Source organism: Bos taurus, chromosome 7 (genome assembly GCF_002263795.3).
Source record: "Bos taurus isolate L1 Dominette 01449 registration number 42190680 breed Hereford chromosome 7, ARS-UCD2.0, whole genome shotgun sequence".
NCBI classification, from domain to species: domain Eukaryota; kingdom Metazoa; phylum Chordata; class Mammalia; order Artiodactyla; family Bovidae; genus Bos; species Bos taurus.
In genome coordinates, this window is record NC_037334.1 from 47,669,985 (window position 1) to 47,694,543 (window position 24,559).

General features: G+C 46.2%; 1 protein-coding gene across 1 annotated transcript in view; it reads right to left on the reverse strand.

The window, feature by feature from the left end:
* TRPC7 (transient receptor potential cation channel subfamily C member 7) overlaps nucleotides 1–24,559 on the reverse strand; it is a 150,576-nt gene that overhangs the window by 14,389 nt on the left and 111,628 nt on the right. The window contains exons 7-8 of the mRNA NM_001192795.2: nucleotides 18,323–18,587; nucleotides 1,847–2,042 (exon numbers count right to left, since the gene is read on the reverse strand). Coding sequence (NP_001179724.2) covers nucleotides 1,847–2,042; nucleotides 18,323–18,587 — 461 coding nt within the window. The remainder of the gene's footprint in view (nucleotides 1–1,846; nucleotides 2,043–18,322; nucleotides 18,588–24,559) is intronic.

The following is a 24,559-nucleotide window of genomic DNA, read 5'->3' on the forward strand; positions in this document are numbered from 1 at the left end:
TGGTTGTATTTGGAAAGTCTTTAAAGAGGTAATTAAGGTTAAATGAGGCTTTAAGGGTGGCGTCCCAGTCCATCATGACTGGTGTGATCATAAGCCGAAGAGACACATGGAGGAAAGGACCTGAAAGGGCGCAGCAGGAAGGCAGTCATCTGAAAGCCAAAGAGAGAGGCCTCAGAAGAAATCAAGCCCATAGCTTGACCCTGACCTTCTAGCCTCCAGGGCTATGAGGGAATAACTTTGTGTTATTTAAGCCACCCAGTCTGTGATATTTTGTTGTGGGAGCCCTAGCCAACTGATACATGACAATCAATTATTTTTCTATACACGAATAATTGTTTCTTATATGAGATTTAAGTACCGAGGTATACCAAGCAAATGTGAAAGTCCCCTTTCAAAACTCCTTTCTTGTTTCACTTGCTGCCTCAGAGGGTACCATTTCCTACCTTTGCTTTCTGCATAGGCACATTTGTATTATTATGTAAATGGGATTTGCCCAAGGATATTTTTCTACAGCTTGCATTGTTTTCATTTCACAATATCATAGAGATTTGCTCTGTCAGCACAAAAAAAGTCTTATTGTTTATAAACAGCGTTTTAACGTCTGTGCTATCTCCACTTATTTAAACATGATGATGGGCTATTTCCAGCGTTTTCTTTTAATGAATGTCTATGTAAAATCATATTTCTGCATGGAATTGTTGTATCAAAAGCATCAGTGCATTTTATTTTGTTTTAATGTTGAGTTTATTCATTTAACTTCTAATAGGTATACAGTGATATGATTTTAAGCAGGAAAGCGTTTAAAGAAAAAGCGTTTACAGCCATCCTGTCCTCCAACCCCCACCTCTCAACAGTACACCCCTTCTTGTGTACCCTTTCAGGTTATTTTTCTTTTTCAAATGATTTTACAATCAAAAAGGAATACGTTTTCATTCTTCTTCCTCTCTACGTAAAGACAGTTCAATATATACATTGTTCTGAAGCTTGATTTTTTCTGCTTATCATTATAATTGGAGGTCTTTCTACATCAGAATATAGAGACCGTCCTCATCCTTTTTAGAAACTGCACAGGTTCCCATGGTTCAGACGCATCATAATTTATTTAACTAGATTCCTATTAACGCTCAGTTTGTTTTTCATTTCTTGCTGTTCCAAACAAGGCTGCAATCAATAGCTCATGGTTCATGCATTTTAGATTTTGATAAATTGCCTCCCAATACACTCTCGATGCCTTTGACTGTCTAGCAGAATCAGTCTTTGAATGGCCTCTGCAAGCTTCCTCCCCGCACACTCACTCCCTGTCTCCGCCCTGCACCTTCTGCACCTGCTGGGACTTCTCCGGATGCACTGGCCCCCCTGCACTGGCGCATTGTTGGCTGGTGTGTCTGTTTTTCCTCACTGTACTGAGTGAAAACCTCTCCAAGGGCAGAGATTGTGTCTTGGTCATCTCTGTATCACCCGTGCCAAGGACAGGCTCAGCATACAGTAGGTACTTAATAAATAACACAGGAGAGGCAGAAGTGAATGTGGGTAGAAATAAATAGTCATTCCAATTTGCCATGGGTCACCTGCATGCTCTCCTGAGGGGGTACGTGTAGAAGAGGAAAGATTCCTGACACCGACTCTTTCTGCCCTCATTGGGCCATTACAGATGCAGTGCAGCCATGCCTTGTGGCTGGTTGGCTGGAAGTGCTTCTTGGAGCAATCCAGGAAGAATGACTGTGGTTTGCTCTGGATGCACATTTAATAACCCATGGGCTTCTAATATCATTACCCTCATCATCCCCCAAACAGGGATGCAGATTAAACTCAGGGAGAGAGAGCATTTTCAATTAACTGGTCTTACCTCAATTTCCTGATACGAGTTGTTGATCATGGCTATTAGCATATTGAGCAGCACGACCACCATGGTGACGTTATAAACGCCATAGAGAACATAGCCAATGTTCTCGATGAATTTGTGGTCATATTTCAGCACCACCGAGATCACTTCAGACAAGCCAAAGATGGACCAAAATAAGGTTTTGAAGCTTTCTTCAACCCTAGAAGGAAACAGACAGTCCTCTTAGGCAGTTTGCATCAACTGGCAACTCTCACCAGAGAACTGCCACCACTCAGACATCAGTGGTTATTCTGGAGTGGGGCTGGGGCTGCTCGCTGGTGCCTGGATTCTGAAACCATGAGATAGTCAGGTCCCTAAGAAAACTTGAAAGAACACAGTAGGGCAGGCTCTTTCTTTCCCAGTCAGTCCTTTCTTGGGACTCTTGGCTACAGCAGCAGTTCTTATCTTGCTGCAATTACTTTAACATTTAAAATTAACTGCCAGGGCAAATGTTTGTCCTTGAAGGTCATTAGCCTCAGAAAGCACACTCTTCCTTCAGTAGCCTCTCAAGTGTCTCTTTTCAAACTATCCAGCCCCATAGGAAAGGGAAGAGGATGGTGTTTGTGAATGGAGCCAGCGTCACTGGTGACTGGGGCTTGCTGGTCATCATCACAGGGCAGTGCACTTAAGCCCCATGACCACCGCTGCAATGGGCTGGCTTATTATATCCATTTGACAGGTGGAAGGAGTGATGCTAAGAGCTTTCCCTGACTTTCCCAGGAGCGCTCAGCTGGCAAGTGTGGGTACGAATCCAGGCACGCCTGAGATTTTCAAAAGTAGGTCCTTCAAACCACTAAGGTTTACCTCCACCCTGGCTCTGGGTAGTGAGGGCAGCCTCATATATTGGGTGCTCTAATCTGGGGATGAGTTTTCAGGAATGAGAGTGATGAGTCTGGTGTGTCCATATTGATCAAATTCACCAGGTAACTGCCTAAACCTCCCCCTGCAGCTCAAGAGGCTACTCGTGCTGTGAGGGCAGCCCAGGGGAGAGCTGGCTTTTAGGACACTGCTCTTTGATGCTTCTGAGATGATCAAGGTAACAAAATACCTTGGTTTAAGAGTAGGATTCAATAGTAGAGTACTATTCTATATGAATAGTATAGACTATTTCATAGTCTATACTTTGTGGCTCTGACCCTATATCAGGTTTGTGACACATGCTGCTGCTTCTGCTAAGTTGCTTCAGTCATGTCCGACTCTGTGCGACCCCATAGACAGCAGCCCACTAGGCTCCTCTGTCCCTGGGATTCTCCAGGCAAGAATACTGGAGTGGGTTGCCATTTCCTTCTCCAATGCATGAAAGTGAAAAGTGAAAGTGAAGTCGCTCAGTCATGTCCAACTCCTAGCGACCCCATGGACTGTAGCCTACCAGGCTCCTCCGTCCATGGGATTTTCCAGGCAAGAGTACTGGAGTGGGGTGCCATTGCCTTCTCCGTTGTGACACATAATTCAATTTAAAAGCTGGGTTTTGGTTGTGTGCTTTAGAGAATGCATGTGTGTGTGATATCTGAAGGGTTAAGTACAGGTATTTTAGTTTGCATCCAGATTTTGGGTACTCTTATGAGAAAGCACTTTCTTTTTTCTCTTTAACATTTCAGACTTTTAGCACTCACCCACAAATGGCCAGGATTAGCTAGGTCTTGGGGGAAAAAAACAGCATTTTTTAGAGGATTGGTATTTATTTGACAAGATGTACAAAAATACTGGTATTCGTCACTTGGGCTAAAAATCCAACACTGACTTGCATGAATTTTCAGCTTTCCTGTGTGTGTGTATGTTTGCGTGTGAAAGAGAGAGAGAAAGAGAGAGAGTGTGTGTGGCTGGGTGTGTGGGTGTACATGTTTGTGTGTCTAGCCAGCTGTTTGCTCATTCCCTGTGAATCCCAGAGTCTGAAGCCTGAGCACTAAACTGAGTTTTTGTTGCCATTATCTGTTTCTGGTTTCTTTGAAATCTGTGAGTTTGAAATATTTAATTTAACTTGGTTTTAGTAAGAAGGAGTTTAGGGGTTCATTGATAATGACTGGATATTGAGGGATCATGTTAGAGCCCCAGCACCTGATGCTAATTCTCCTCACATGAGATGCAGCATCCGATTTCTGTGAAAAAGATGCTGCTCAGTGTGTGGGCACGATTCACCGCAGGTGTTGCCTTCCATTAAGAAGCAATCTTTCAGTGGTCACCCTCGTGGAAGGGAACAGTGGCAGGGAGAACCTAAAACCACTGAATGAGCCACAAATCAAAACTGGAAGGAGATGGTAGGACGTGATTTCTCTGACACTTGGTCCCTGCCTAACAGGTCTGGTGGAAACCAGAGAACACGTTCTCCGAGGGACGGGGGCTGGGCAGACAGGTACTGGTCCAGGGTAACGCATTTAGTGGGAACAACTGAAGAAATGGACGATACATTTAACTGAGAGACACTTTACAGAAATTCATTTTCCCTTTCTTACCTTGAAAACCCCACTAACCTTTGGCTGTCATAAATGAAGCCGGCCATTCTGGAACACATCTGGGGAAAACCGTCTGCACTTTGATTGGGAAAATGGCCTAGATTCGGCATGAGTTTTGTTCTCATTTGCTTCTTGCTGTGAATTTTGTTACTAAGCTATGACTTACCCTGGTACCTTCACTTAGGCATTATATGTTATTAATCCGGAGGAGGAAGAGATTGCCCACTAAGCAGTATGTGTTCCAGTAAGAGAAGAATATTTACAGATCCCTAAACCTATGCCTCGGAGAAGGCAATGGCACCCCACTCCAGTACTCTTTCCTGGAAAATCCCATGGATGGAGGAGTCTGGTGGGCTGCAGTCCACGGGGTCGCTAAGAGTCGGACACGACTGAGCGACTTCACTTTCACTTTTTACTTTCATGCATTGGAGAAGGAAATGGCAACCCACTCCAGTGTTCTTGCCTGGAGAATCCCAGGGACGGGGGAGCCTGGTAGGCTACTGTCTATGGCGTCACACAGAGTCGGACACGACTGAAGTGACTTAGCATAGCATAGCATAAACCTATGCCTTGGTCCCTTCTCTAACACCTCACCCACCACCCCCAAGGCTTAGAATGCTGATCTGTTCAATTTGTTGTCTGGCTGTCAGACAGTCTTCACATCAGTTTCATTTCTGTTCTACAGCTTTAGAAGTGGCCATGACCTCCAAGAGAATCTAATTGTCGGTGGCTCAGACTCAATGGGACTGCTAGAGTGGAAATGAGCCCCTCCAAAGCAGTAAGCCTTGACGTTGGGCTGGGCAGGAAGGGATCTTAGCCCAACTATGCATTTTTAACAAATTCTTCTAAGCTCTTTAGGGAGTGTCTGTAGCCCTTGGTTCCTCTCATCATGGAGCAGAAGGCGTTGCAGTAACAAAGATTTCCATTAAGGAAAAGCTGGGTCCAGTGTCTAAATCATCTATAACGGCTAGATTCATTCCTGGGATCTCTTGAATCTTTCCTTTGTACTCATGCCCTGTGATGTGGACTAACTGCATAGACTGTTTTTGCTGTTGTTCCTCAGACGGGACCTTATGGGCTGAGTTTATGCCCAATTAGCTGGACTAAGTGGTAAATGGCAAGCAATACAATATGTTGTCCACACATATAACTAAATTCTAAGCGGAACTGAACCATTTAATGTTTAAAAATTACATAGTCAAAAAGCCAGAATAAGATATTAATATTTATATAATCTTGGTCTGGGAGAAGTTTCAGAAACTAAAAAGGAAAAGATGGAAAGGCATGCAAACACAAAGCTTGACTTGTATATGTTGAAAACATATGAAGTAAAATTATAAGGCCAAGACTGAGGAAAGGATTTGCAGCACATATGACAATGGCTGATGTCTTTCTGACATAAAGAGCTTTTATAAATTGATATGAAATGACAGACATCCTTGCTGAAAAATAAATGGGGGACAAAGTCTTGCATGAAAACTCGATGCTTTTTGTGGTGACAACAGCTCCACAAGTAACTTGATAGATCAGGTTAGTGGCATCTTCTGGTTTAATATGTAGTTGGCAAAAAATGAAATTGTCCTCCCTGCCCTGTGTTACCTTGACCTTGGAAACCCATAACAATACATTCTTAGAGAGAAGGCCGGTCTTGGATAGGAGTCAGGAGTACATTCTTAACCGCAAGATCTTGGGCCTTGGAGCTAGCCCCCATGTGTGGTTATGATACTCTCTGAGTCATGTACCAATCATCACTCGTAATTTTCAGGAGCTATGGGATACAGGGCATGGGGCAGAAGACCAGTCACTGCAGAGGTCTGGGGCTGTCTTTCAAGAAAAAAGTATCTTGTGATTGATTTAGTTGATATTCACCATGAGGCCACTTGTTTCACAGAAACCCCCCCACTCTCAGATGGCTGGTCTCTAGGCTAAATTTGAGGTTCTTTACTGATAGGGGTGGGAGCTGCTGGTTCCTTATTTGCTCCCACCCACTCTGGCTTTTTATCAAGCTTGCCACAGTTTCCTGCAGTTGGGTCAGTCACAGGACTCTTCACAGAGATGAATGGAGGAGTCAGAAAGCAAAGATGCATGCCTGGCTTCAAATCCCAGCCCTGTTGTGCACTGGCTGTATGAACTTGAGCATGTTACAAAACCTGCTTGAGCCTCAGTTTGCTCTGCTATGAAAGGGACTGCTGCTGCTGCTGCTGCTGCGTCGCTTTAGTCGTGTCCGACTGTATGCGACCCCATAGATGGCAGCCAACCAGGCTTCCCGTCCCTGGGATTCTCCAGGCAAGAACACTGGAGTGGCTTGCCACTTCCTTGTCCAGTGCATGAAAGTGAAAAGTGAAGTCGCTTAGTCGTGTCCGACTCTAGCGACCCCATGGACTGCAGCCTACCAGGCTCCTCCGTCCATGGGATTTTCTAGGCAAAAGTACTGGAGTGGGGTGCCATTGCCTTCTCCAATGAAAGGGACAGTGATGCTTTATTATTAAGTTGCTGTAAGACTAAATGGAACAACCCATGTAAAGTTTAGAGTAAGGGTCCAATAAATGGTATCTATTATTTTTACTCATGTGCTTATTTGCTGAACATTCACTGAACTCTGCTTACTTGCCAGCCACCCTACAGAGCAGGATGCAGGATGCACAGAACTGGTTTGGTTTTGTGGAGGTTCCAGGCTAGAGCAAGCCCCCTGGTGTGAGCAAGTGCAACAGGGCTGTGGGCAAGGATGCGCCGGCTGCCTTGGCCTACCCAGGAACAACACATACAAGCCCATCAGCCCTCAGGGGCTTCCACCCAGGGCTGAATGGAGTTAATCCAGCAGCATACTGACTTTTCTGAACACGGTTCATTTTACTTCCTGTCTGCAAAGATCATCACCAACCCTTGATTTCATGCAAATGCTCTTTCTGACTTCTCCAGCCTGTGCTGTCTTTGATTGTTTGACTGCTGCCTTGCAGTAGAAGGGGCTGAGGTTTCACCAATAGGCCACCCTAGCATAAGAAGTGCTTCTAATGAAGTCAAAGGGGAAGAGTGGCTCGGGGTGTATTGAATAGACCCTGATTCACCCTCTTACTGGGCGGGGTGTGTGTGAGGGGGAAGGTTGGGGCTGATTTGTCATGCAGAAGGCAGGGAGGAGGTAATCCGTTCTCTACCAGGCTGTCTCGCCTGGATAATAGGAATGTAATAATAGGTTGCCTGAAGAGGCAGTTGTGTCAGGGTCTCAGAGAAGAAACAAGGCGAGGGTTTGGGGTGATTGTTATGGAAATCACTGCTGCTTTAGAATACCACAAGGCCTTTCCCCCCAGTGTCATGGAACTCTGTTCCCCAACCCCAAACAGTTCAGTTCGGCCACCTACCCAAATCTGCACGAGCATACATACGTGCGTGCCACGTCGCTTCATCTGTGTTCAACTCTGTGTGACCCTATGGACTGTGTGTAGCCCGCTAGGCTCCTCTATCCATGGGATTAAAAGGAACTTCAAATTAAGCAGGCATTTCAGCTCCTGAAAGGCTGTTTCTTAAGTTGGAAGACAATAAATAGCTGGCCTTGAGCTAGAGTTCTGCTGAAGCAGGAACAATGCTCTCCTGCCTCCCAGTGGGGGCTGCGAGAAGGTGCTTGGAATCCAGAAAGACCCCACACAAGGGCTATGCCTCTCCAACGAGAAGCACTTGCACCAGGCTTGAGGGTGGTCGGGCAGGAGTGTCCAGTGCCTGAGGAAGTCTGGACTGCACCCCTGCCACGCTCCTCTGATTCACCTCTTGGTTTATCCTGGGCCCTGAATGAGGGGTGATGTAGATGGTCCAGTAGTTGAGGAGTCTGGCCCCAGAATCAGGGCTGAGGAACTGGGGTGCAGAGCCTGGATTGATTCATACTGAGGGCCCACCCCTCTCCCTGGGAGCCTGGTTGCTCCCTGAGGGCAGAGCTGTGTTTCCTTGCTCCTTGAAGTCCCAGACCTAGTGCAGAACTTGGTATACTGAAGATACTCAATAAACCCATGGTCCTTTGAATGAATGAGTCCCCACTGCACATTCCGATTTCCTGCTACTGATCCCAGTGTTGAGGGGAAGCTCTGATGAAGCAGTCAGAGTGCAGGTTCTGTGTCTGACTGTGAGCTTTTGGCTAAATAATGTAGCCTCTCTGTGGCTCATTTTTTCTAGCTTCAGAATGGGAAAACAATCTCTACCTCATAGGGTTGTGGTGACGATTAAATGAGTTAATGGAATGCTTGTGAGGTACACAAAATCCTGCCTGGCACCTAACTAATGTGCAACAAATGTGGCTAATGTTAGCATGGTTCCCCGCCCCCCCCACCCCGCCGCCACCCCCCAACCCTTAGCTGCAAAGGCTCCAGCATCAGGTTGACTCTCATACCCTACCTTCAATTCTCAGAATAATCCTTTAAAACTATGAATCAGATCTTACCTCTTTTCCTTAACAGCTTTCCATAGGCTAACAATTTGTATCTAGTCACCCAACTGGGGCTCCCCTGACCTCATGCTGGCTTGCCCCTCACTCAGGGTCCTTGTCCCTCTGCCTGGATTCCCCTTCCCCTTCCTCCCCACATGGCTGTTCCCAGCATTCTTCTCAGCCATTAAACTTTAACCTTAATTGTTACCTGGTCAGGTCAGCCTTCTCTGACTGTGTCTGAAGGAGGTCTTTCCTGATTATTATCTCAGATGGTAAAGAATCTGCCTGCAATGCAGGAGACCTGGGCTCAATCCCTGATCAGGGAAGATCCCTTGGAGAAGGAAATGGCTACCCACTCCAGTATTCTTGCCTGGAGAATCCCATGAACAGAGGAGCCTGGTGAGCCACAGTCCATGGGGTCATAAGACACGACTGAGGGACTAACACTTCACTGTCATGATGTTTCTATTTCCTTCCTAGCTCTTAGCACTTAATTTAAAATGTTCTGGGACTTCTCTGGCGCTCCAGTGGTTAAGTCTCTGCCCTTCCGATGCAAGAGTGTGGATTTGATCCCTATTTGGGGGACAAAGATCCCACACGCCATGTGGCATGGCCAAAAATGTTCTCCTTTCTTTTTGTTTATTTTTTATCACCACCAACATCATTTTACCTCTTTTCCCATTCACAGAGCATTGTGACCTCTGGGGGGTCATAACTTGCTCTCGGCTCTTCCCCCAATGCCCAGAACAGTGCACGGCTCACAGTGGGGTCTCAGGAGACATCTTTCATCAATGAATGATTGAAGCTGGGAAACCGAGGCTTGCTGTGATTTGTCTTAGCCAGCTTGCCTCAGACTCACCTCATAGAGAGCTGTTTTTCTGTTAATATTCTAGAGCGAGCCCTGGACAGTCCAGTTTTCTGTCACTCTGTCACTCTGAAGAATGACAGGTACACCTTATTTCCATCCTAGAGTTGCATTTTGGTGAATAAAAGATTGAAATTTCCTTGTTTAAGTTGTTGCAAGTCAGCCTGAGAATAAGATAGAGGAGTGCCTGCAAATACGTTCTGAAGGTGTCATCCAAAAAAGCACATTTCCTGTGTTCTGTCAAGTCTTTTTCCTCACAACTTTGCAGGCTCTTGGCCTGCTCCAGAAGCTCAAAGGTACCAGGCTTTAAGAATTCGTGTCATGAATAAACATGAGGAGAGGGTATAAATAAACATTATACGATAGCAGAATGTCTGCTGTAATAGGTATAATCATTTTTCTAAAGTAGCTCAGGGAAAGATACATATTTTTATCACTTCTTGGAGGATTATGTGAAAATAAATTATATTAGGCCAAAATTATTTTTTTTTTTGACACATAAAGGTTATTCCCAGATGCCTAGCCTTTCTGAGCCTGACCTGAGCCCCAGCATTGACCACTGCCATCTCCTCCATCAAGCCTTCAATCTCTCTGGGCTAGTTTCCCCACATGAAAGTGGGTACAATGAGCTCTCTCATCCCCCCCAAACCCTTCAGCCTAACTTGAATGTATAAGATGAAAGGTGAGATGATAACTTTCAAACATGATACAGTACGATGATAACACTTCCATACTGGGGGTGCCCGTATTGCAACATGGACCCTGCACCCTGGGAAAACCTCTCCTCCACAGAGCCCAGGAGGCTGAGCCCGCTCCACTTTCCCACCTGCAAACTCACTCCGCGTGCTCGGTACAAGGAACACGGCAGAGGCCACGGTCCCATGATGCTGTTCTGATTCTCCTGACTGGCTGCTGGTTAAGTGAGTTGCATGAGGGCAGACAATGCCATTCAACCTCAGCTGCCCCAGCAGGTCCTCCTCTGCAGGCAGGCCCTTCTTGCAGATGTGGCCCTTTGCTCTCAGGAGGCCCCTCTGGCTCATCAATCCCTTCTGGATGTTTCTGGGCCTATATGGCTCACCCGACCATCTCCCTTTCCTCCCTTCCTTGGGTCAGGGAAGTCTCAGGCTCTTCTGTTTACAAAGCACAATATGACACTTTTAGCTTAAGAGCCCTTTTCACCCCTTCAGCAGGTCTCTGCTTGTCCCTTGGTACTGAGGATGGGCTCTTCCTCAAGGCCCCCATTGCTCTTCCAGTCCTTTAGGACATGGACCACTTCACCCATGCTTCTGGAAGGTAGTCTGGAGTGTCTTCCTTCAGCTCTGCTGGGTGTGGGTTCTGGGAAAGGCCAAACAAAGCCCCTATCGCTTTCCCCAGTTACTAGGAACTTACCCTCTTCCCCATGATACCCTCTTGACTCTCTTTCTACGTACTTCTAGGGCCTAATCAACATCAGAACCTGAGAACATCCTGCTTTCAGCCCGCCCACACACCCTGACATGCAGGCAGCCTCCGTGACTCATCCACTCTAACCTCCTTCTCCATTGCCCTTCTCCATCCTGGCTGCCACCCCTTAGCGCAGGCTTGCATCCTCTCAGGTTGTGGTTCCTGCCACGGCCTCTTCATGGATCCGTCAGTTCCCTTTGGAGCTGCATTTCTTCCAGAACATTTGCTCGGTTGCACATATGCCCTCATTCCTGTGACTGATTAATATCTGTCTTCCCAATCAGTCTGCAAGTTCCATGAGTATTTCTGCTCATTATAAAACCCCCAGCACCGAGCTCAGGCTAAAAGTCCCTTCCTCTGCCTTCCAACCAATCCTTTACACTATTGTCACAGTGTTCTTGCTGGAGGCAGATAAAACCAGCTTTCTCATTTAAAAAAAGGCCTTAGAGACGCTGACACCCTATTGGGACTTACTTCTAAAGACCATCACAATCTAGCTCCTGATGGATTATCTGATTGAATTTTCCACTATTTCCCCAAACTCTCACCTACTTGCCTACTTTCTTTTCACAAAAGTTTACTCTTCAATGTACCATAGGCTCTTAAGACAACACTTAGCATTCTAACTATAGGCTGCAACAGATGTTATGGCAGCAGATCCAGATGATCCAGATGTTTAAACAGGAAAGGAATAGAGATCACCACTGCCTCAGGCACAGGGAACATTTGCTCGGTTGCACATATGCCCTCATTCCTGTGACTGATTAATATCTGTCTTCCCAATCAGTCTGCAAGCTTACCTTTGGGCAGATTTCTTAATTGCTCCTTGGCCAGGGGGCTCTCCCTTCTTTGTTTTTAGCTTCTAGAGTTTCTTCTGCTGCTCTTCCTGTTTCTGCATAAGTGCCTTATCTCATCCATCCCGTTGGCCTGTTTCTTGGGCTGCTTCAGGGGCTTCTTCTTGCCACCTTTTGTGGCCTGACATGCTATTCGTTGTCCCTTCCCCAGACCTCGCCTCTGGAAGCGGCTTTTGCTATTGTTAAGAAAATTCTCACCTATTATGAGGCATTGAAACATCTGAACAAATCCAAATCAGGGGAACGAGGCAGCTGCTTTCTCCACTTAAAAAAAATGCTCAGCTCCTTTACCTTAAACAGGCCTCCATGATCCTCTGTTTAGGGTCACCCTCTCCACGAAGCCTTCCCTGACCCTGCCAGGCAGATTTCAGTGCTTCCTCATCACTGGGCTGCCCGAGTACCCTTTGATCACATGGTGTAAATAACTGATGCTCCCACCCTTTGTTGAAATTCCATACTTGTCTATGAGTTCCTCAAGGATGGGAAGATTATATTATTAATCCTTATAACCTCAGGGCCAAACACAGAACTTGGCATGGAGTAGCTGCTCCATAACATTTGTCAAATGAATGAACACAGTTTGGAATAGAAACATACTTTACCCAGGGACAATCACAGGCTGCTTATTGAGAGTGGAGATATGTAGAATCATCAAGCTCCTAAGGACAATCCAAATCTGAATTTAATATGCCATTCTTTAGTATTTAGTGTCATAGGAAAGTGACCCAACTTTTTAAAGACAATTAGCTTCTACCTTGGAGCACAGGCCCTGGTGTGGGAGTTGGGGAATTTTAGGTCAAGAGGTAGAAGACAGGCCTGAAGCCATGCAGATCTGGGTCCAAATCTCTTCTTGGTTCTGTGGTCTTGGGCAAGTCCATCTCACTGAGCCTCAGTTTCTTGGTAGTAGTGTCTGTGTTATTCCATAGGTGTGTGGATTAAACGAGAGGGCAGATCATTGGTTTGTCAAGAGCTGTTCAGCAGCAGGGTGGTACAGTGGTCCTGGGGTGTGGTATGTGTGGGCAGAGTCTCAGGGAGTCCTTCCTCAGCCCCAGGGCTCGCCTCCTGGCTCTCTGGAGGGAGGAGCTGGCTTTCCTGCAGCCCCGCTGAGCTGGCTGGAGCTGACTCAATGCCTTCTGCCCCTGGCGTGCATATGAGTTTCCGTACATAGAGTATGGAAAGTTTCCATGCCTATCATAGAAAACAGAAGCTTCTAATTTTGCCCAGCACTGCTCAAGTTCCTTTTGGTAAAATGATTCTTTAGAAATGGCATACCCTTAAGAGAGGTATTTTTCGATTAGAAATGTCTCAACCCAGCTATGCTATGAAGTTGACTCCACGACAGCCTGTAGAAAAGATCGGCTGGGATCCCTTTTGAGGGTCAGGGCCTACACTGAATCTCCAATCAAAACTAAGTGGGGGAGGCCAAGTTCACCCAAAGGGAAGACCAGAGCCCATCCTGGGCCGTGTTAGCGAGCCCTTCACTTCCCTGCCCTGGGTCCCCTCGTTGCCCCCAGCTCCTTCTATTTTTTGGGTACCTGTCCTACCACAGTTGCCCATTGGAGTATAGGGAAGCCCACCCTTTCCCCTGGCATTCTCATCCAGCTGTACGTCACTAGTGAGCCAAGGATTTTTATCTCTCTTTTTCCAACACTAAGTAGAGCACTGGATCCCAAGGTTTCCAAATGATCTCTCAGCAGAAAAGCTTTGCCTTATGGAATATGTGCATTCCAACAAAGGGGGCTGCAAAACAAAACTCCAGAGAGCAAATCCTATGTGTCTACTGATTTCCATGATAACGTCAAAGATATGTTCCCAATAAGAACACAATTTCAAACAGTTGGAATTGAGAACTTTAAGACTTTTTGAAAGAAAATGCATTTTCAGGCGATTTCACTTCCACTTCCTTACCCTTGTCTCAGGACACTTAGGTTTCATGCTCTGAGAGCATGAAGCTCGTCTGCACACCTTCTCCTCCTCCCCTCTGGCCGTCTGCAGTATCTAACAGAAATGACTTAGACACAGTGAGCTGCCAGCAGGTGCCTGTCTGTCATGGGCAGACAAGCCCAGCTCACTACCCAGTGGCCTATGCACACATGCCTCTGTTCTTGCACCTCCCTGAATGCCAGCTTGTGATACTGAAGCCACTGTGAAACATAAGCAGACCTTTGGTTCTGAAGGTAAAGGAAGCAGGAAAGTTGGGAACTGCTCCTAGGATTTGACTGCTGACCATGCTCTCTGCTGGGATCTGGCTATCTATTCTGACTTCATAGGGCTTGAAATTCTCTTAGTAAGACTCTCACTTTGTTCAACAAGGGCTTTGCTGGTGGCTCAGACAGTAAAGAATCTGCCTGAAATGCAGGAGATCTGGGTTTGATCCCAGGGTTGGGAAGATCCTGTGGAGAAGGGAATGGCTACCCACTCCAGTATTCTTGCTTGGAGAATCCCATGGATAGAGGAGCCTGGTGGACTGTAGTCCATGGGGCCGCCAAGAGTTGGACATGACTGAGCACATAAGCACGGACACGTAACCCAGTGGGATTCGAGCGGGACTGGCTCTTATGAGCTGGCCTGGGCCCCATCACGAGGTGAACAGGCAGCTCATGGGACAGTGCTCTGTTGCTTCCTAATGGCTGACTTCCAAAGTGGAACCTGAACCCTTAGGGACCCACGCTGTCCTTGAATATGGCTGGGGTGGGGTTACAGGGGCAAAGATGTGGGGGGGGCACCTGTAGTGTGCTCCAGCCCAAATTTCCCTTCTGTAGGGGTGAGTCTTCTGACTATAAAAACAGATGAGAGGATCCATCCTACCCTAAAGCTCTAAAGTCCACAGACAGAGGGCCCCTGGGGGTGGGCCAAAGGGAGCATTCTGAGGGGGCAGAGTGGCCTGGGTATGGGTGGCTATGAAGCATTCACCAAGGGAGTCATTCAGCTTTATTATCAGTCTTGCAGGCACTCAGAGTAGCTCTGAGTCCCCTAAATCATGAGAATCCTTTATCCTCCTGTGGCTCTTTGCGTATCAAGAAAATCTTGGGTTGGGGGGTGGGGGGTGTGTGATATGCTCCAGAGAGCAGTCAAAAGGTAAGAGATGACATTTTAAAAAATCCATTCTTTCCTCTCCACTTCACTGCTCTATTGACTGTTTCCCTGTTCAATCAAATCCTATTCACAGCTTCATATCCCCTTTTAGGGGCTGCCAAGGCGATAAATATTCTGTCCTTTCTTCACTATGCTTGCCGCTGCCATGCCTTTTCCTCTCCCTTGCCCATCTGGAGGGCCTGGATCCTTTTTGTTTGGGTCTCTCATGTCTACAGAATCTCTCTTCAGTTCCCAGCACCTGAGACAAGCCAAGTGCTTTGGCCCCTCCTGCTCTCACCCTTCCCCATGACGTTTCCTGATGCCAAAGACTCCCTCCCTAGATTGGCTGTGTGTGTCCAGCTGAGAATTGTGGCCCCATCAGCCCTACTCTTGGACCTTCCCTGGTGGCTCAGCTGGTAAAGAATCCGCCTGCAATGAAGGAGACCCCGGTTTGATCCCTGGGTTGGGAAGATCCTCTGGAGAAGGGATAGGCTACCCACTGCAGTATTCGGGCCTGGAGAATTCCATGGACTGTAGAGTCCATGGGGTCTTAAAGAGTTGGACATGACTGAGTGACTTTCACTCACAACCCTACTGCCAAGTTATGACCTTGTTCATGTCCCAGGTGTCATGATAGTGACTTTTGGAGGAACCGTGGGCCAACAGTACAGCTTCCTTGTAGGGGGAGCAAAGGGGGATTGCACAGAACACCCAGGGAGGAGAAAGGAGACAGTGGTACCCATGCTCACGTTCCCAGTTGATTGCTTACTCTACTGCTTTGAATTTGCCTTGCTTTCTCCTGTGGGTTCCCTCATGCTTGTTTATGAAGGATTTAGTGAGCAATGCTGTGTACAAGGCATCATCCTAGACTGAAAACACAGGAAGAACATCAGGGCCTGACCACAGAGGGTCAGAGCCCTTGTGTTATTGACTGACGTCTTGACTTGATGTCAGTAAACAGCACATCCCACCCTGGGTGCATACAGTTAGCCTTGCCTCTAGCAGATCCAGAGCAAAATTTGCTTTTGGGTGATTCAAGCTTATTTCACCCCTTCAACAGCTCATCACCCAGTGTTGGACTGCTATAAAGTAGTCCACCTGACTCACTAATGCATTTGGCCTGATCTGGTGAATAGCTGGTAGGCTAGGTCCCTGTCCAGAAAGGGTCCTAGGAAGTCAGTACCCACGTGTCCTTTCTTGTAGCTCAATCCGCGCCCTCCTCCTCATCCACCCCCTCCTCCTCCTTATCCACCATCTCCACTATTATCACTGACTGAAGGCTTATTATATGCCAAGCACTATATTCACTGTCTTTGTTTTGGATCCTTACAACAATCCTGTGAAGATGGCCTTCTTGATGTTGTCCTTTCAGACCTGGGGACGTGAATGCGCTGGGGCCGGGGTGGGGTGGGGAATGAAGTACTCGCCCAGGACCACACAACCATAGAGAAGAGCTCAGACTGTCAGACTGAAACCTAGTCTGTCTGAGCCGAGGGTGCAGTGGGCTGAGACACACAGCCAGCCATCCTCGGGTACCTTTCTCAGCACTGGGCCAGGCCCCAGCTCTCTGTGAACACACACTGATTCTTTGCCTCAGAGAATAACAGCTTCTGTGCTTCAGCAGCTCCAGGGGACCCACCTTTCTAGGCAGTTCCACTTGGGCTGAGCAGTGCAGTCCGCGATTCAGAGCTGAGGGGCATGGGGTCCATCGCACTCTGTCTGGGTTCTTCAAGTCACGGACCTTCCTTTGAAGGGTGATTTCTCTGGGAGAAGGGTCAAGTGGAGGTCCTACCACAAGGTGGGACCTGCTCAGGGAGTCTGCATGGTGTGGCTCCACCCTTGTCACTGGTTGAAAAAAAAATTCCAGCCCCCTTGGGGCTTCTTGGGGACCCGTGTCAGCAAGAGTTTAGCCCTCTTCGTCCCAGCTGCCCTGCTTGTGGCTGGAGACCTGACTGTCCTTCCGTCCAGACTCTGGATGGAAGCCATGAAGGCTGGGAGCAATTCTGGAATGAGATGAGCCTGGGGCAGGGCCTGGACTGGACTTCAGGCACTTTACAGAACCGCTTTGTTTATTCGTGAAGGTATTTATGAACCTTATTGTGAGGTCTTTATGAGCCTTATTTCCATTTTGCCAGTGAGGACACAGAGGCTCAGACCAATCAAGTGCCCTGGCTTAAGGTCATTAGCTACTAAAAGACCATGCCAGGATGTAAACTCAGATTTGCCAGACTCTTCTACTAGACCAATGCTCAGTGCTACCGAGGACCCTCCGGGAGACCACCCAGCATCCCCCAGAGGGGAGGAGCTCCAGGTCTTTGTGGACATCGGCTTGGTGAGCTCTGTCCCCACCCTGGGGTGGGCGGGGTGGGGGGAGGCCAAGGCATTGCTCGCTCTGCCTGCAGCAGCTCCTTTAGGACCCCGAGGTTAGTTGGCCTGACAAGCACCTTGTCTCAGGTCACTCCACCTCCTCTTGCCTCCCCTGCCTGGGCCTTCTGTGCTGCTGAGGCATGTGATGCTGCAGAACTCACTCGCTGCCTGTACACAGCACTGGTCTGCCCAGTCAGGCATGGAGAGCTGTGGAGCTGTGCCCACAGGCAGACTTGTGTGGATATGGCTTCCGCAGGGGCTAACCTGGAAGTGTTAGGTTCGTGAATGTCCTGTTGAGTAAAGTTGACTAATGAGAGAAAGCAGGTGGGAAAGATGTGGCTGATAAATTTTCTAAATCTATCCTGATGGGCTCTTCTGCAATGCAGCACTGTATGTCTCACTGTAGAGGTCCTTCATGACCAAGCTGTGGGTCTTGGTAGATGGTGGCCCAATCGGCAACATGTATATGCTTTCCCTCCTCCGATATGCCATTTTCTTTTTTCCTTCTATCTTAGTTCATTTGGATTGCAACTCCTCCTCTCCAATGAAATGTTGGCATGCAAGACTTGCCCAGGGCTTTGCTTTCTAGGTAACACAGATTAAGCTCATTGTAATAGTAATAATTCCGTTTATTTTAGTATGTGGCAGCTAAATCACCTTATTGAATCCTCACACTATCCTTATTAAGCAGGTATTATTAGTTGCCTAATTTTAAAGATGAGGAAACTAAGACTCAAAGAAGTTAAGGAACATGCTCTTGGCCACATAGCATGTAAGATGTAAGTGAAGGTTTAACGTAGCTCTTCCGTTCTTCCAATACCAGAACCTGAACTTGAAACCACCCTTGACTAAAGTCGCCTTTAACCTTTAGAAATGCCAAGGAAACCCAAGTCTCCTGCAAGGAATCACCTGCAAGAGGCTGCCAAGGATGCCTGGGGAGCCGGGGTGCTCCTCAGGAGAGGGCTCTGGGATACTCACGTTGTAAACGCTGGGTTGTACTTTGCACCTCGGTAGTAGGAGTACAGATTGAACATCCCAATCATGAAGGCCACAAATACCATGATGAAAATGACCATAAACTTGAAGATATCTTTCACGGTTCTCCCCAGGGAGATCTGCAGAGGCCCAAAACTCTCGTTGGCTGGCAGGATGTATGCGATTCGAGAGAAGCTCAGCACGACAGCTATTGCGTATAGCCCTTCTGATATGATCTGAGGGTCTGAAGGCCACCACTTGTCCCTGGCTGAAAGAAAACAAGCTGGGTTACTCACTGGGCCACGGGATCTGCTCTGGGAGAGAAACCAGTTAGGTATCTGTAGAGGCCTCTGACCTCATCACTTGTCTGCCTGCCCTTGTCTTTAATCCCAGTACACTGAAGGTGCCATCCTCCCTCTTGGAATATGCTGGCTCATCTGTCTAGAGCACCCTCCCCTCACTTCAACCCCAGTCTTCCTTTAAGACTCTGCTCTAGTGTCATCTCTTTTGGGAAGTCCTGTGTGCCCCCTCCACCACAACCCTGCCCCACCTCCTGGGCAGCCTCCCTGTCCCCCTCTCTGCTCCCACGGCAGCCTGTGTACTCTCTTGTCATGGCCCTGACCATGCTGCTTGTTAGCCTGTCTTCCTTCCCAGGGGTTGGAGCTCTATAAGCAGGGGCTGTCCCATCACAAGAAGGTGGTGGTGAGGAGCATAGACCTAGGCATGACCTAGGAAGACCTGAGGTTGAAAGTGGCATTTCTAGACAGTGGCTAACATTTTTTTTTCCTTTGAAATCTTTTATTATCACTTAAATTTTTAAAAAATATTTTAATTTTATTGGAGTATAGTTAATTTATAATGTTGTGTTAGTCTCAAGTATACAGCAAAGTGATTCAGTCATACATATTTTTTTTAATATTCTCTTCTCATATAGGTTATCACAGAATATTGGGTGGAGTTCCCTACTGTACAGCATCTATCTTATATATCAGTTCAGTTGAGTTCACTTCAGTTGCTGAGTTGTGTCCGACTCTTAGCGCCCCCATGAATCGCAGCACACCAGGCCTCCCTGTCCATCACCAACTCCCGGAGTTCACTCAGACTCACGTCCATCGAGTCAGTGATGCCAGCCAGCCATCTCATCCTCTGTCGTCCCCTTCTCCTCCTGCCCCCAATCCCTCCCAGCATCAGAGTCTTTTCCAATGAGTCAACTCTTCGCATGAGGTGGCCAAAGTACTGGAGTTTCAGCTTCAGCATCATTCCTTCCAAAGCAATCCCAGGGCTGATCTCCTTCAGAATGGACTAGTTGGATCTCCTTGCAGTCCAAGGGACTCTCAAGAGTCTTCTCCAATACCACACTTCAAAAGCATCAATTCTTCAGTGCTCAGCCTTCTTCACAGTCCAACTGTCACATCCATACATGACCACAGGAAAAACCATAGCCTTGACTAGACGAACCTTTGTTGGCAAAGTAATGTCTCTGCTTTTGAATATGCTATCTAGGTTGGACATAACTTTCCTTCCAAGGAGTAAGTGTCTTTTAATTTCATGGCTGCAGTCACCATCTACAGTGATTTTGGAGCCCAAAAAAGTAAAGTCTGACACTGTTTCCACTATTTCCCCATCTATTTCCCATGAAGTGATGGGACCAGATGCCATGATATTTGTTTTCTGAATGTTGAGCTTTAAGCCAACTTTTTCACTCTCCACTTTCACTTTCATCAAGAGGCTTTTGAGTTCCTCTTCACTTTCTGCCATAAGGGTGGCGTCATCTGCATATCTGAGGTTATTGATATTTTTCCCAGCAATCTTGATTCCAGCTTGTGTTTCTTCCAGTCCAGCGTTTCTCATGATGTACTCTGCATAGAAGTTAAATAAGCAGGGTGACAGTATACAGCCTTGACGTACTCCTTTTCCTATTTGGAGCAAGTCTGTTGTTTCATGTCCAGTTCTAACTGTTGCTTCCTGACCTGCATACAGGTTTCTCAAGAGGCAGGTCAGGTGGTCTGGTATTCCCATCTCTTTCAGAATTTTCCACAGTTTATTGTGATCCACATAGTCAAAGGCTTTGGCATAGTCAATAAAGCAGAAATAGATGTTTTTCTGGAACTCTCTTGCTTTTTCCATGATCCAGTGGATGTTGGCAATTTGGTCTCTGGTTCCTCTGTCTTTTCTTATTTTCATTCCAAGCTCCTGATTTGTCCCTCTCCTCTTTGGTAACCATAAGTTTGTATTTGATATCTGTAAGTCTGCTTCTATTTTATAAATAACTTGATTTGTATCTTTAAAAAAATTAGATTCCACATATGAGTGTTATATGATATTTGTCTTTCTTTGACATACTTAGTATGATAATCTCTAGATCCATCTATATTGCAGTAAATGGCATTATTTCCTTTTTTATGGCTCAGTAACAGTCCATTGTGTATATGTACCACAAAATCACTGCAGATGGTGACTGCAGCCATGAACTTAAAAGACACTTACTCCTTGGAAGGAAAGTTATGACCAACCTAGATAGCATATTCAAAAGCAGAGACATTACTTTGCCAACAAAGGTCCATCTAGTCAAGGCTATGGTTTTTCCTGTGGTCATGTATGGATGTGAGAGTTGGACTATGAAGGCTGAGCGCCGAAGAATTGATGCTTTTGAACTGTGGTGTTGGAGAAGACTCTTGAGAGTCCCTTGGACTGCAAGGAGATCCAACCAGTCCATTCTGAAGGAGATCAGCCCTGGGATTTCTTTGGAAGGAATGATGCTAAAGCTGAAACTCCAGTACTTTGGCCACCTCATGCGAAGAGTTGACTCATTGGAAAAGACTCTGATGCTGGGAGGGATTGGGGGCAGGAGGAGAAGGGGACGACAGAGGATGAGATGGCTGGATGGCATCACTGACTCGATGGACGTGAGTCTGAGTGAACTCCGGGAGTTGGTGATGGACAGGGAGGCCTGGCGTGCTGCAGTTCATAGAGTCCAAAGAGTCGGACATGACTGAGCGACTGAACTGAACTGAACTGAACCACAATTTCTTTATTCATTCCTCTATCAACAGATGTTTAGGTTGCTTCCATGTCATGACTATTGTGAATCGTGCTGCAATGAACATTGGGGTGCATGTATCTTTTCAAATTAGGGTTTTCTCTGTGTATGTGACCAGGAGTGGGGTTGCTGGATTATATGGTAGTTCTAAGGTATTTTTTTTTTTCATTTTACCTTTGTTTTTTAATTGGAGGATAATTGCATTACAATATTGTGTTGGTTTCTGCCATATATCAGCATGAATCAGTCACAGGTATACATATGTCCCCTCCCTCCTGAAAACCTCCCTCTGCCTCCCACCCATCCGCAACTCTAGGTTGTTACAGAGCACCTGACTGGAGCTCCCTGTGTCATACAGCGAGTTTCCACTGGCTATCTACTTTTGCACATGGATATGTATATGTTTCAATGCTACTCTCCCAATCTGTCCCACCCTCTCCTTCCCCCACTGTGCCCACAGATCTGTTCTCTATGCCTGTGTCTATATTGCTGCCCTGAAAATAGTTTCATCAGTGCCATCAGTTCCCTATATATGCATTAATATACAATATTTGTTTTTCTGACTTACTTCACTCCATACAATAGGCTCTAGGTTCATCTACTTCATTAGAATGGACTCAAATGTGTTCCTTTTTATGGCTGAGTAATATCCCATTGTATGTACCACAAATTCTTTATTCATTCATCTGCATCTGTTGATGGACATTTAGGTGGCTTCCATGTCCTAGCTATTGTAAATAGTGCTGCAGTAAACACTGCAGTACATGTGTCTTTTTCAATTATGGCTTCTTCAGGGTATACACCCAGTAGTGGGATTGTTGGGTCATATGGTAGTTTTACTCCTAGTTAGTGATTGTACTCATTTATATTCCCACTATCAATGTAGGTGGGTTCCCTTTTTTTCACACTCTCCAGCATTTGTTGTTTACAGACCTTTGATGATGGCCATTCTGACTGGAAAAGGTCAGTTTTCATTTCAACCTCAAAGAAAGGCAATGCCAAAGAATGTTCAAACTACTACACAATCCCACTCATTTCACATGCTAGCAAAGTAATGCTCAAAACTCTCCAAGCTAGGTTTCAGCAGTACATGAACCGAGAACTTCCAGATGTTCAAGCTAAATTTAGGAAAGGCAGAGGAACCAGAGATCAAATTGCCAACATCCGCTGGATCATCAAAAAAGCAAGAGAATTCCAGAAAAACATCTACTTTTGCTTCATTGACTATGCTAAAGCCTTTGACTGTGTGGATCACAACAAACTGGAAAATTTTAAAGAGATGGGAATACCAGACCACCTTATCTGCCTCCTGAGTAACCTGTATGCAGGTCAAGAAGCAACAGTTAGAACCAGACATGGAACAATCGACTGGTTCCAAATTGGGAAAAAAGTACCTCAAGGCTGTATATTGTCACCTTGCTTATTTAACTTATATGCAGAGTACATCATGTGAAATGCTGGGCTGGATGAAGCACAAGCTGGAATCAAGATTTCAGGGAGATATATATCAATAACCTCAGATATGAGGATGACACCACCCTTATGGTAGAAGGTGAAGAGGAACTAAAGACCCTCTTGATGAAGGTGAAAGAGGAGAGTGAAAAAGCTGGCTTAAAGCTCAACATTCAAAAAACTAAGATCGTGGCATCTGGTCCCATCACTTCATGGCAAATAGATGGGGAAACCATGGAAACAGTGAGAGACTTTATTTTTGGGAGCTCCAAAATCACTGTAGGTGGTGACTGCAGCCATGAAATTAAAAGACACTTGTTCCTTGGAAGAAAAGCTATGACCAACCTAGACAGCATATTATAAAGCAGAGACATTACTTTGCCAACAGAGGTCCATCTAGTCAAAGCTATGGTTTTCCAGTAGTCTTGTATGGATGTGAGAGTTGGACCATAAAGAAAGCTGAGTGCCAAAGAACTAATGCTTTTGAACTGTGGTGTTGGAGAAGACTCTTGAGAGTCCCTTGGACTGCAAGGAGATCAAGTCAGTCCATCCTAAAGGAAGTCAGTCCTGAATATTCATTGGAAGGACTGAGGCTGAAGCTAAAACTCCAATACTTTGGCCACCTGATACGAAGACCCAACTCATTGTAAAAGATGCTGATGCTGGGAAAGATTGAAGGCAGGAGGAGAAGGGGATAACAGAGGATAAGATGGCTGGATGGCATCATTGACTCAATGAACATGAGTTTGAGCAAGCCCTGGGAGATGGTGAAGGACAGGGGAAGCCTGGCATGCTGCAGTCCACGGGGTCTCAAAGAGTCAGACATGACTGAGTGACTGAACAACAACAAAATTCTGACTGGAGTGAGGTAATACCTCATTGTAGTTTTGATTTGTATTTCTCTGATAATCAGTGATGTTGAGCATCTTTTTACGTGCTTTATGGCCATCTGTATTTTTTCTCTGGAGAGCTGTCTACTTAGATCTTCTGCCCAGTTTTTGATTGAGTTGTTTTTATGACATAGAGCTGCATGAGCTTTTGTATGTTTTGGAGATTAATCCCTTGTCATTTGCATTACTTGCAAATATTTTCTCCCATTCTGTGGATTGTGTTTTCATGTTGTTGATGGTTCCCTTTGCTGTACAGAAGCTTAACTGGGTCCCATTTACTTATTTATGTTTTTGTTTTCATTACTCTAGGAGGTGGATCAAAAAAAGATATTGCTATAATTTATGTCAAAGAATGTTCTGCCTATGTTTTCCTCCAAGGGCTTTATGGTGTCCAGCCTTACATGTAGGTCTTTGATCCATTTCGAGTTTATTCTTGTGTATGGTGTTAGAGAATGTTCTAATTTCATTCTTTGACATGTAGCTGTCCAGTTTACCCAGCATCACTTATTGAAGAGGCTGTCCAATGAACCTTGTAAGCTTCATTTTCCCCATCTGCAAACTGGGGATAATATCATCAACCTTACAGAACTTTGATGAGGATGAAATAAAATCGTATATGTAAAGTGCTTAGCTGGAAAACAAATTGCAGACCACCCAGGGCTCCCTGGGGACAAGGGTCTAGCCTACAGCAGGTGCTGCTAAATACTTGTTAAATGATTGAATGAAATCCTAACCACAAGTTTAGCCATAAATCAGAACAAATGAGCTCACATGGGGTCAGGAAGGGGCTTCCCTGGTGGCTCAGTGGTAAAGAATGCAGGAGTCACAGGAGACGCGCGTTCGATCCCTGGGTCGGGA